The sequence below is a fragment of the Salvelinus fontinalis genome, chromosome 6, assembly GCF_029448725.1.
Source record: "Salvelinus fontinalis isolate EN_2023a chromosome 6, ASM2944872v1, whole genome shotgun sequence".
Lineage (NCBI taxonomy): Eukaryota > Metazoa > Chordata > Actinopteri > Salmoniformes > Salmonidae > Salvelinus > Salvelinus fontinalis.
Genome location: NC_074670.1, coordinates 33625362 through 33638997, shown reverse-complemented (window position 1 = coordinate 33638997; position 13636 = coordinate 33625362). Strand labels below are relative to the sequence as shown.

Sequence of the window (13636 nt, the reverse complement as noted above, 5' to 3'; positions counted from 1 at the left end):
AACGTTGATTGAATGGTTAGGCTATTAGCTGGCCTAAAGTAGGCTACATGAACGTGCAATACTGTTAAAGACGTCCTACAGCGATTTGGAACTTTTACTGTTGAAGAGCGATATCCCAAGCATAAATACAGTAAAGTACACACACTAAAGGGTAACTGCAAACTTCAAGGGGTAGGGCATTCAAGGAGTTGGTTTGATGGGAATCTGTGATGTCAACAGATGCTTGCGGAACAATAGAGGAGCAATAGAGTAAAAGGCCCACCGCCCCACGTGTGGTATTGTAACGGTTTCACTTTAGTACGTCCCCTCGCCCCGACCCGGGCACCCTCTGCACACATCAACAACAGTCACCCACGAAGCATCGTTCCCCATCGCTCCACAAAGGCCGCAGCCCTTGCAGAGCAAGGGAAACCACTACTTCAAGGTCTCAGAGCAAGTGACGTCACCTATTGAAAGGCTATTAGCGCACACCACCGCTAACTAGCTAGCCATTTCACATCCGTTACACTATGTCATGCAAATCAGGTGTTAAATGAGGTGAAAAGGAAACTGGAGTGCCAACTGTGTTTCAGAGTGGGGTTTCAGTGAATTTGTCAATTATGAAGCTTATCTGCAGCGCAGGACAATTCTCAGCAACAAAAGAGGGATCGAATTAAGATCCTACATCTGTAAATCAAAGCTTTCACCACTTCTCTTCCCTATGCACAGAATGCAGTAATGAAAGTCAGTATAACGACTTATACATCTCTGCACTTTGTGTCTAGTGCATGTACTGTGCTCTGCATGTACTGTGTGGCCTATGCTCTGGCTCTTACAACCTTCCCTTACCAGTACAGTATAGACAGGTGTCAATAATGTAAATGTTAGATTTAACTCCTTATTGAATAAAGATACATAAAATAAGCAACACGGAAGTACATTTAAACAGATGTTAAATTAACCAAAGTTCTTTTTAATTTACATCTGAAAAACATTGGCTATAGGAACCATTTAAAAAAGTTATTGCCCCCAACCACATAAAAGTGAACATGAATGTGTCAACCACAACGTTTATCATGTATATTAAAGAGAAGTGCCTCCCACAGCAAGACATACAAATCCAAAGAGTGCAACAGTCTACTTTTTCTATATTTTCTTGAACAGCAAAAATAATTACCAAATACCTTAAAATATATTTTATATTTAACTAAAGTTGACTGTGTTGCACCCCACACAGTGTACTCTGCAATCCAAACTTAACATAGACGTTACACAAGGGGCAAAGTCCCCATTCAATGAAGAAAACCTATCACATCAAAGCATTGAGTGTGCCATGATCTAATCAATCACCAAATGTTCTTAATATACAAAGGAAGCATTGATTGCTACAAATAATTACAAATTGTCGCCTAATCAAAAGTTAAATGAATGACTTTGCAAAGGTATTTCTGAGGCACAGACTTCCAATGGTGAGACATTAATACGTAGTACACACCCAACCCAAGACTAAGTTAACAGTTCTGAAATGTACAAGATATAACAAACCAATACAGGATTCTCAACACACTAGACAAGATAACAAACGTCCAGGTAGCCCATTGTGACTTTGCAGACAGGGTATGCCAATTTATTTAATAACAGTCTCTGTTTGCCAGTGGTGTAAAGTACTTAAGTGAAAAATACTTTAAAGTACTACCTAAGTCGTTTTTTGGGGTATCTGTACTTTACTATTTATAAGTTGGACTTCACTACATTCCTAAAGAAAATAATGTACTTTTTACTCCACACATTTTCCCTGACACCCAAAAGTACTCTTTACATTTTGAATGCTTAGCAGGACAGGACAATGGTCCAATTCACGCACTTATCAAGAGAATGTCCCTGACCCTATTGCCTCTGATCTGGCGGACTCATAGAACACATGCTTTTGTTAATTATGTCTGAGTGTTGGAGTGTGCCCCTGGCTATCCATAAATTAAAAAACAAGAAAATGGTGCTGTCTGGTTTGATAAGGAATTTTAAATGATTTATACTTTAAAGTATATTTTTAAATTAACTTTTGATACTTAAAATATTTTAAATCAAATGCTTTTAGACTTTTACTCAAGTAGAATTATACTGGGTGACTCAACTTTTTGAGTCATTTTCTATTAAGGTATCTTTACTTTTACTCAAGTATGACGATTGGGTACTTTTTCCACCACTGCTGTTTGCTCTTCTGGGGGACTGTGAGCATCTGCTTCGCTCCACAATGCAGGTCTGTAGAATATAACCTTTGACCCGAATTGGTCCCATTGTCAAAGGGGTCATTTGCAAGATGCTGGACTAGCAAGACCACTATAAACCATACGGCCTAAACCATATAGACCATTAGAAACTGTCCCAGTTGTCATGTAAAAAGGGCTTGATTGCCTCTAGCTGTACTTTACCCTGGTAGAATCCAAAAACATGCTACAAAGTTGAATGTTAAGTAGTTGAATGCTACGTATTTAAATCCGTAGGTTACATTGTTAAATCCTAAAACAGTATACTGCATTTTCTGCGGTTGACGGATAATAGTGTACGATTTATCACTACTGTATAATAAATAATTTAAATGTGTATATTCTAGTATAGTATTAATCTGTTTGGCCTCAAAAGTAATTTAATTAGATAAATATGTGTCTGACATATTTGAACAAGTCTAAGGCACAAAAATATCCTCGTCGTGCTTTGCAAAAAGGTGTGACTTTCTCGCATCAAGATATAAAAAAAGTGTTATGCAATGTTGCATCAGCCCTGTACTAAGAGGCATAACACGCCACAATGCACTGTTCATAGTGCTAACCTATCAAGCGCAGAGGTTGGTTACGTATAGTTCCTTTTCCAACACAGCAGTTCACTGTCTAACAGTGTTTCTACTATAAGCAGATAAAACACAAGTTAGCTATACCCTGACAAAAGTATAACATAATGTTGCATAAAGATATTGTGTCAAAGAGAGTCCTGATTGATTCCTAATGTGTGTATTTGTGCACGGGTAACTCTCTCCCAAGTCCAGCCATTGTGATGGATAAAGGCTGAGAGCAGGGTCTTTTCTTATTGGACAAGTCCAGGTAGTTTCTTATTAGACAATGTTTGTTACTGGACAAGTCCAGGTAGTTCTTTCCTCCCCTGTTTCAGTCTGTTTTCATCCATTTGAACACGACCCAGATGACTTAAGACAGTAGAACATTGCCACTGTGCTGGGACAATGTTTCTCTCTCCCTGTTCTCCCTCACTGCTCAGTGTTTTCAATGTCTTCAGACTTCTCCTGGTCTTTGTGGTCCTGCTCCATTACCTCCTCCTGGGGCTCGCCCTCCTCCTCCCCCCCGTTGACCTGGAACTTGTCATGTGTCCACTTGGGGCTGCTTTTGTTGTTGGGTGGGCCAACGCTGGCCTTCCGGATAATGAAACGGCCCCTGCTGCCACGCAGGAAGTTCCCCCGTCCTCGGTTGTCCACCCACTTCCTCTCGCCCTCCCTGACATCATGCTGAAGGAGAAATGGAAAGACAGGAAAGGAGAGAAAGAATTAATATCTTGAAGTGAGCTTGAAGGTAGTACCATTATTAGCAAGTTCAAATGAGTTGTGAATTTGTTGAATTCACCGATTTGAGTAATGAATTAATTTGAGTATGGAATTTTATATATAGGCAAGAGGAAACAAATATATAATTTATAATGGCATGGGTACAAACCTACCAAGTAGTATTTTCGGCTCTTGGGGGTGTACTCTGGATCCAAGTCCTCATTCTTGGGGTGAACTGGTATGGCCATGTTAGGGGGATTACCGTTAGCATTGTTTCCCTGGTCATTTCCCCTGTTCCAGCCCCTTCCTCTTATTCTAAATTGCTGCAATATGAGTCAGACACAGATCACAAAAACAAGACAATTATTGCACAAATTAAAATAACTATCGATGAGTTTGATTTCCAGATAAATCTTTCCAAGTGCAAAGCCAAAGAAGAAAATAAACTGCTATCATGGCATATTTTTCTATTTTAAATGGGTTTTTTTCAGGTTAGTTGTGGCGGTACTTTGTATTGTTCTTTTAATGATTATATTCTTTATCAGATCCTTTACTTTCCAAAATTAATATGAGTGCACATCCATGAGCAGACTTACAAAGCCTCCGCGTCCTCGTCCCCTCTCCGTGGGGCCGCCATAGTCCCCCCGAGGCCCCAGCCTGGCCTTGTTAAAGCCCTCGTCTTTGAGCTCAGGCTCCTTGTGGGGATAGTCTCCTCCCCTGTGAGATTCGGCAGATGAAGAGGAGGAGCGAGAGCGAGATTGCTTCTTCTTGTTTTTCCTGGAGGAAGAGCTTAAGGTTGAGGGACCAAAATAACTTTAAAAATCAGTTTATTGTTAGCTCCATTGCTTGTCTTGTAAGACCCTGGCTAGTTGTAGATATGTACATGACTTGTAAATGGAATGTAGTAAAGTAAAGTGATTGTGATGCTTGTGATAGAGAAGTGGTTCAAAAACCTCTCAGGGACCATCAGACCTTTCACAATTTTGCTGTAGCTCTGAACTAACTCATCTGATTCACATTGTCAAAGGCGTGATAATTAGTTGACAAGTTGAATCAGGTGTGCTAGCTATGTAATAAATCAAATACATGGAACTGCGGGGGGCCCCGATGAGAGGGTTGAGAACCACTGCTATAGAGTCTGAGTTGGTTGAACATACTTGGACTTCTTGTGGTGCTTGGAGGATTTCTCAGCGGACCTATCCATGCTAGCGTCTGGGGAGTCTCCTGAATCTCTCCCCCCATCCTGTTTATAATCTCTCTCCCGGGTGGAATATTTTTTACGGCGCTCAATATCCAGACGAAGGTCCATTGAGTCACCCTTAATTTTTTTACCTTCGTCCTGTGCAGGTAAAAATAAAAAGAACACAAGGACATGGACATGCTATGGGTTAGCATTGAGAGGTGCTGTCAGTCTGCAATCAGTCTTGTTTGTACACTGCATGCGAGGGGCCGGGAGAACTGTTACAAGACCATAACTAACCAACAAACTCTGGGAACTGCCCGTTTAACGGCTGCTGTGTAACATTTGACCGTCATAAGTGAAAACAGACCATTCAGGAACTACACTGAACAAAAATCAAAACGCAACATGTAAAGTGTTGATCCCATGTTTCATGAGCTGAAATAAAATATCCCAGAAATCTTGCATGTGCACAAAAAACATATTTCTCTCCAATGTTTTGCACACGTGTTTACATCCATGTTAGTGAGCTTTTCTCCATTGCCAAGATAATCCATCCACCTGACAGGTGTGGCATGTCAAGAAGTTGATTAAACATCATGATCATTACACATGTGCACCTTGTGCTGGGGACAATAAAAGGCCACTCTAAAATGTGCAGTTTTGTCACACAACACAATGCCACAGATGTCTCAAGTTTTGAGGGAGTGCGCAATTGGCATGCTGACTGCAGGAATGTCCACCATAGCTATTGCCAGAGAGTTGAATGATAATTTCTCTACCATAAGCAGTCTCCAACGTCGTTTTAGAGAATCTGGCAGTACATCCAACCGGCCTCACAACCGCAGACCACGTGTAACCACGGCAGCCCAGAGGACTTCCACATTCGGCTTCTTCACCTGCGGGATCGTCTGAGACCAGCCACCCGGACAGCTGATGAAACTGTGGGTTTGCACAGCCAAAGAATGTCTGCACAAACTGTCAGAAAACGTTTTAGGGAAGCTCATCTGCGTGCTCGTCGTCCTCACCAGGGTCTTGACCTGACTGCAGTTCAGCGTCGTAACCGACTTCAGAGGGCATATGCTCATATGGCCACTGACAAGCTGGACAATTGTGCTCTTCACGGATAAATCCCGGTTTCAACTGTACCAGATGGCAGAAGGCATGTATGGCGTCATGTGGACGAGTGGTTTGTTGATGTCAACGTTGTGAACAGAGTGCTCCATGGTGATGGTGGGGTTTTGGTATGGGCAGACATAAGCTACAGACAACGAACACAACTGCATTTTATTGATTGCAATTTGAATGCACAGAGATACCGTGACGAGATCCTGAGGCCCATTATTGTACAATTCATCCGTCACCATCACCTCATGTTTCAGCATAATAATGCACAGCCCCCTTTGGCAAGCATCCGTACACAATTCCTGGAAGCTGAAAATGTCCCAGTTCTTCCCTGGAAACCCATTTCATTAAGCTCCTGACGAACAGTTATTCTGTATATATAGTGTATCTGTGACCAACAGATGCATATCTGTATTCCCAGTCGTGAAATTCGTAGATTAGGGCCTAATTCATTTATTTCAATTGACCGATTTCCTTATATGAACTATAACTCAGTCAAATCTACAAAATTGTTGCGTTAAAATTTTTGTTCAGTGTACTTTCCCAGGTCCGCACAACACAATGTTGAACCTCTGCAACACAACATAATGCGGTTTCAAACTCCTGAAGGCCGAGTTCATTGACTTTCACTCTGTTTTTATTCTCCTAAAATGTTTCCGTTTTGAAGAGAGTTCAATGTAGCCATACCGCAAAATGGTCTCAGTCAATGTCATCAAATGACCGAAGTTATAAGTAGGCCTAGAGACTGTATAAGCACAACAGGTTTTGCTTTTGACTATATTTCCCCTTATTTGTTGAAGAATAATACTTACTATGACATTTGTTTAGAGTCCTTTGAATGGCTTGGACACAGGAGCAATTGGCCGTTTCCATTTCTGACCCCTCATGTTTTTCGACTCAATGGCCTCATGAGGGCTTGTACCCACAGTATAACCAAATCATCATACGTGGAGGGGGAGTATATAACACACAACAAATTCAATGTGCCTCGTTTTGCATTTGCTTTGCTTTTAGACGTTATGCATCTCCCTTCAAAGAAAAGCACAGGCTTAGACAGAGAACGCAGTCTAAAGGTGGATGGCTGGCTCACTCGCTCGCTTGCTGTTGTTTTGTCAGGTTTCCCAAAATACTTCATATTTCAAAATGTTCAGTCACCTTGTAACTGCCATCCCCGGAGTTTTTCATCCTCTCAAACAGGTGAGAGTGTTTCTTAAAAGCACTGAGAGAAACATCAATTATCCTGCAAGAGAGAAACACAAGGTCTAACTTTGCCACAGCTCAGGTGGCAAATATAACATAAGCAAGGGATTACTCTAAAACATTTTAGGTCAGTGCTGCTCAGATGAGGCCTGAAATGACTGCCAAGAATTACTCTTAGTTTCAAGTCTGCTGCTCAGGTGAGGACTGTATTGAATTACTCTTAGTTTTACGTCTGTGCTGCTCAGGTGAGTACTGAAATGACTGCAAGGAATTATTCTTATTTTCAGTGACGATCAGATGAGGACTGAAATTAATTGTCCACGAGCAATGTATAGACCCGGATGACTCCAGGATATCACATAGCAAACAAGACCACCATTGAACGTGCACTGAATGACAAAAGGTAAGATGAATACCTTTGCAAGCTTTGATAAAACTAGAGGTGATGCCACAGCTGAAGGTGAGATGGTCACGCAGAAGGAGACTCTACCTGTGTATCTCGGGGCTCTTTCTTGGCGTCATCATTTCCTTTTGTGCAGCTCTTCTTTGGTACATGGCAAATCGCTCGTTTAGAGTCATTCCGTTGGACGGAAAGTGCTGTGCTGTAATCAACAGGAACCAGAACTTGTGTTACACAACAGATATGACCAGACATTCTGTGCCAATGCACTATCCTATTACTTTAAATTCATAAGTTACGCACAGTGTTAGCTTGTGACCATAAAAACAATATTTTCAGCTGTATCGAAGGTTATATATATGTATTTTAATGTGAGTTCATTAGCCTCATAGGGTCATAAAATGTATTATACCCATGCAAATGTTTCATAGCGATGAAAAACATTTTTGGAAAACTTCTCGAAACCAAATTCAATTAGATTTGTGCCTGAAAAAGGACTCCATGTTTTTTTGGTGTACAGCAATATTTTTCCATAATCTTTCCCACACAGGATTGCAATGTGTGGCAGGGCTAGATAGGCATACTGGCCAAGCTATTTCACAAGCATTTGGCAACCCTTTTCAGTTTGACCTATCAAATGATATACTCTATAGGCTATATAAACCTTTTGATATCGCAATTGCACCTGTGTTAAAGCACAGCTAGCAGAGAGACTGGTCAGTTGCAAAGGATCATGTGTGAAAGAGGTCAGTCACCTTTTATGTAGTGGACAATGGTGACAATGTGCTGTGCAAACAGCTCTGAGGGACTCCTTTGTAACTGTGTGGCCTGAATGTGCTGGAAGACAGAGCGAAACTTCTGCTCCTTTTTAGTAGGATGCACAAGATCCCGTGATGACCTTCGCTCACCAACCATAAAACCCGAGGAGCTGGGGAAGAGACAAAACAAAAAAAATTAATTTAATGTCACACCTTTTCCCTTTATGGCGAAAATAAACAGAGAACAAAGAGAATGGGATCTTTCTCATGAGACTTTAATAAACACCTGAAAGATTTAATCGGGAGGGGTAATGTCATTAGCTCAATTGTCATAGCACACATCTTTATTCATTTTGACAAAGCTCATGGTTTCATAGAACTATGACTCAAAGAGGCTATAAAACATGGTCCAGGCCTGAGCCAAAGAGTGTGTCGCATGATTCATGGCTTCCTGCTAATGGAGATTGAAACCTATCCAAGGCGGTAAGGCATCAGAGTCTCTATGTGAATCTATGTGATGATGGTGCATACTGCTTACCTTGCCATGTCATCTCTGAGAGAATCCATTCTGACACTGAACTCCGCTCCTCTTTTCTCAGAGGCCCTTGGGGGAGAGTCCTCCCCCCTGACCACGAACATCTCTCGGTCAGAGATCCTCCATGGTGCGGGTGTGGGGGACGGGCTGGAGGCAGCTTTCTCCTTCCTGCTGTCTTTGCTGACGTTCTCCGGGGAGAAGCCTCTGAGCATGCCCGCAATGGCCTCTCTCTTGGCCAGGGCCGCAGCTATGGCCGCAGCCTTCTCCTGCTTCCGGCTGCGGTAAATCTCCTCCGCCATGGCATCAAGATCATCATATTTGGCAGCCGCCTGCAAGTTGGCCAGGTCCTCCCACTTGCCGAAGCGCTCTTCAAATAGCTCGCGGGCCGAGAGGGTGACTTTGCTCTTGGGCTTGGGCGACTCGTCGTCCTCCCGGTCATGCTCTTTGCGGAGCACCTTGGGACGGGGCTTGGGTATCAACTCCTCTTCCTCGCCATCGCAGGAAAAGAAAGGGGAGGCTTTCAAGAAGCGGTTCAACGACACATTCCCCTCATCGTCAAAGTCTTCCCTGTACTTCTCATTCTCCCCTTTGTCGGGCTCTCTGTCAAAGATGCCCCCAGAGGCCTTCATGCCATTCCCTTTCTCCCGCTCCACATCCCCACCATTGGTTTCCATCTCTCTGCCATTCTCCCAACCGGACTGCTTTTTCTTATGATTGTGCTCTTCCAAGAACCTAGACAATGGCGAAGAGAGAAAGAGAAACAACTGTGTTTAAATGCATCTTGAACAACAGTTCAGGTGAGTGCCCTGCAACTTTATTACAAAACAGTGCGAAAGAAATAAGGATGCTTGTCAATGGTGTAGGTAAAAATCCCATTTATTGTGGAAGATTTAGGGTAATGGATGATAAAGTTGTAAACATAGAATATGACGGCCAGCAAAAGATCTCCCTTCTTCAAAGGCCCAAGCCATGAGGGATTTGTCATGGTTAGTGCAGCGTTGACTGGCCAAGAAAACACACACATCTCAAACCTCCCAAGGGTCTGGTATGCCTTCTCAACTTACAAACTCCTGTTTCAGCATGCTATGACGACCACCACTTCCCCAAGGGCTTAGGGCCAAGAACAAATACCAGGGACAAATCATTCTACGTGGTGCATGACGCTTTGGGAAAGAACCATGAATTCTAAATACAAATAAAAGACTCATACAATTGGCACATTACAACGATCTACTAACCTCACTAAATTAAAGGTTTCAATAACTATGACAGATATTTCCTAGCCATTAAAAGGGTCTTTGACCAAAATGTTGGCAATAATCGTGTGCTACAACGTGAACTTGGGGGCAGTAAATTCTTGCACAAAAAATGAGAAAAACATGGTAGTGTGTGTGTTAACCTTTCACTTCTAAAGATATTTCATAAGTGGCAAAGAGAAAAAGAGACAAATATTTGTATTACCTTTTGAACACTGAAGAGATAGCTGCTTTATCCCCTGCCAGGTTGTCTTTAGAGAAGAAACCAAAGCCAGAGAACACAGGTGTGGGGCTTTTCTGAGAAGGGCTTTTGGTGGAAGATGAACTGCCCACCGTCTGTATCTGCCATGAGGGGGCACCATTGTAATTGGGGCCATTAGCATTAGTGCTTTTAGGAGAGGGACTAGACTGGGTCGAAGCTGGAGCGCCCTGACCAATGATAACAGCTGAGCGCACCTGAGGACTTGACCCCTTGGGGCTGTTGCTGTGATCCGTCACGCCCTGCCAGTTAGCCTTGGGCTTGTCCCCACTGTCGCCCCCATCAGGCCCTGCAGACCCCCCTGTGTTCTCCACGGGCTCACCATGTCCTCCTCCTCCTCCTTTCTTCTGGACCTCCTTGGAGGCAGAACGCTCCTCCTTGACATCCTTAGAGTTCTGCGTAGCCGACCCAGAGCCCGACCTGCGTGTGGGAGAGGAGGAATGTGAGGAAGAGGAGTGGTGGGAACGCCGGGATCGGGGCGAGGAAGAGCGGTCCGAGTACTTGGAGTGGCTGTGGGAATGAGGGCTACCAGAGCGCTTTTTAGGGGTACGGGATCGTCCCCGTCTAGGGCTGTGGGGTTGTTGCTGCTGCTGCTGTTGTTGTTGCTGCTGCTGCTGTTGGGGGTGCTGCCTGTAGTTCTGCCAGTTATTGGGGCGGTAGTTGTTATAGCCGCCTCCCCCACCCCTCTGGAAGCGCCCCCGTGGGAAGTAGCCACTCCCTCGGCCTCTGAAGTAGTAGGGCCTCCGGAAGCCTCGGTGGTAGCCCCGGAACTCGCGGTTATTATTCTGGTACTCCCTTGGGTAGTTCCGTTCTCGGTTATTGTGGGATGGAGAATGAGATCTGGAGCGCGAGCGAGTGCGGGACCTAGAGCTTTGAAAGTGGGAGAAAGAGAGAAGGCAGAAGGGATAGAGAGATGAAAGGGAGGGAAGACGAAGAGAAGATTACTGATTACACATTCCATTGTATAAATATCATTCGAAAAAAAGTACTTTGAGGAATAAGGTGTGCAATGCTGTTTTTCTCAAGACTATAAACAACCTTATAGCCTGAGCAATACATTTGTTTGTGTTGCTTAAGAAAGTGATGCTGTCCTCCTTCCAAGACCTTTGAAACAACTAGGCCAACACATTTTGTTTCAAGTTCACATTGGGTCTACAGCTTAAAAAAAAATAATCAAGTGCCTGCTGGTTACAGGCAGAAAAGAAAAAAAGGGACAGACACTCATGTACTTAGCAGTTTTGTTTCTGCAAAGTACATCCTAATCCCATGTATATGGCACACTGACGCATCGGTGTGCATCTGACAAATATATTAACAGAGGTAGCAAAACCACATCTTCAAATGTAACTGCTGGGAGGTGGGAATACATGGGTGCACAATGGAGCAAAGGAGAAAAACAGACTTCTCAATTCATCTAGAGACATGGCTGTGAGGACTACCCAGTCCACATGGTGGCTCCATAGCACCATGGACACTAAAGCATAGCCGAAGTAGCCTTCAGTACCACTAGACAAGTTTCTCCAGGTTCTAAACAATCTATCGCCTCTGTAAGTATTAAGATTTACTTGACCATCTGTGGCTAAGATGGTCCATCTTAGCTACAGTAAAGAGAACAACCTCATTTAAAGAGGATACATCTGAGACTACTCACATATCAGCACGATCCGACGATAAATAGCCTGGTAAATAGTCAGAATCCTTTGACAACATATGAGTTAAAAGTCATCAAAATCTCAAACTGCTCAGCAGCTTTGCACTGCAGTCGATATCCCTACGCAGGCAAAGATGGATAACTTGCACAAATAACAAGGAGAAATTCAAACTACAGTCAGCATTACAGAAAAATACCTACAATTACATCACTTAGACTAAAAGCGCACAAAATCGAAAAAGAAAACCACTATTGACAGAACAATCTAGTACTCCTAAGTGAGACCCATCTGGAAACCTTTGAAGTAAATAACAGAGCCCTGCGGTACTACTCACCCAGTGTGTTTTTTCATTGGAATAAAGAGTAGGTAGAGAAGATAGTGCACCGAGCAGCATTGCACACTCACATTGAAAACAAGACACTCTGCGTCTCTTATGCTGAGCACTAGTGGAAAGAGGCAGTCACATGGGCCATATGGGAAAAATGTCTACTCTAATCCTTCAAAGCAAAAGGAGGGGGCTCGGCTTGCCAATTACCCTGGCTGGCCAGCCTGCCCAGAAACCTAGGCTAAAAGGAGAAATTCAGTCAGCCAGCTACTATATACAGGGATTTAGGACAGCTAAAAGCACAGTTTTATGATGGGAATGGAATATTACATAATACAGCATGTACAGCATTTTAAAACCAAACAATGTAGGCTATCTTTGCATTGGATTTAAATTTCACTTGAAATGCTAAAGATTTGTGGGTAAATGCAGTACTTTTGATGAAGGAACATTTCATAGAATGCTTACATCTAAAATAAGTCTTTTTTTTTGGCGTGTGCCGTCTTGTACTGCGAGAGGGTTACATTCCATACACTAAACAGTGATAGGCCAATCCAGGTCCAGCATTGACTTGCAAGTTCAAGCCATCTCTTTTCTGAACTCACAGAACTCAAGACCATGGCTTAATAGTGCCATGCAGTGTCACTCCACGGAGAAGAGCTGCCATGCATTTTAGACTCCACAAAACAATTCTGCCAGCAGCAAGAGTGGCCGGTGGCGTCACACTCAAACCAGTTTCCCTTGCAAATGAACAACATTGCAGCCGACTGACAGATTCATTTCCATTTAGGGCTACACATCATAGTAAAAGCACTAGGTAGATGTTGAACATGTAGCCTATTAAGGAATGCCAATATCGTAGTAAGGGAAAAGGGGGTACCTAGTCAGTTGTACTGAATGCATTCAACTGAAATGTGTCTTCCGCATTTAACCCAACCCCTCCGAATCAGAGAGGTGCGGGTAATGCAAATAATTCTGAAATGTTTCTGGTGCAAGTCAAAGGCCTGTGTAGTAGTGGGAGAGCTCATTACAATAGCCAAGAACCAAGTCTCACTGAGGCAAGTGTGCTATCACAGCGCCAGAGCTCTTTCCCACACACATCAATTCCCTTTGTATAAAGTGCACCCGACCCTGGGTAAGGCCAGTACAAAGCTGTTGTCACTCTGCAGTTAATATGAGCGCCAACTCACCATAAAGCACAGGAAATGCATGGGTTGAGGCAGGAAATCAAAAAGTGTATGCTTCAGCACCACTGTAACCCCTTCCAAGCACACTCAAATATTACACCATGGACATCTGCAGAAAGACTGGGGTGTCAGCTATGACATGACACCTTGACTGTAACGAGTACACTGAGAGTCGGGAAACAAGTTCAGGGAGTGAGTGAGTGTTTTAATAAATAAACAAACACGAAACACAA

The 13636-nt window shown here is 43.2% G+C and overlaps 1 protein-coding gene across 5 annotated transcripts in view; it reads right to left on the bottom strand.

Moving 5' to 3' along the window:
* Positions 1 to 931: 931 nt before the first annotated feature.
* The window catches only part of LOC129857715 (thyroid hormone receptor-associated protein 3-like), a 41172-nt gene continuing 28467 nt past the window's right edge, over positions 932 to 13636 (bottom strand). For 2 of the 5 annotated variants that reach the window (XM_055926223.1, XM_055926222.1), the window contains exons 3-11: positions 10186 to 11109; positions 8728 to 9456; positions 8187 to 8359; positions 7522 to 7633; positions 6987 to 7071; positions 4684 to 4865; positions 4123 to 4315; positions 3700 to 3849; positions 932 to 3490 (exon numbers count right to left, since the gene is read on the bottom strand). In XM_055926223.1, the coding sequence (XP_055782198.1) occupies positions 3236 to 3490; positions 3700 to 3849; positions 4123 to 4315; positions 4684 to 4865; positions 6987 to 7071; positions 7522 to 7633; positions 8187 to 8359; positions 8728 to 9456; positions 10186 to 11109 (2803 nt within the window). In that variant the 3' untranslated portion in view covers positions 932 to 3235. Of the gene's footprint in view, positions 3491 to 3695; positions 3850 to 4122; positions 4316 to 4683; positions 4866 to 6986; positions 7072 to 7521; positions 7634 to 8186; positions 8360 to 8727; positions 9457 to 10185; positions 11110 to 12225; positions 13597 to 13636 lie in introns of those variants that run through there. The other 3 variants (XM_055926225.1, XM_055926224.1, XM_055926226.1) reach the window with 3 other exon arrangements.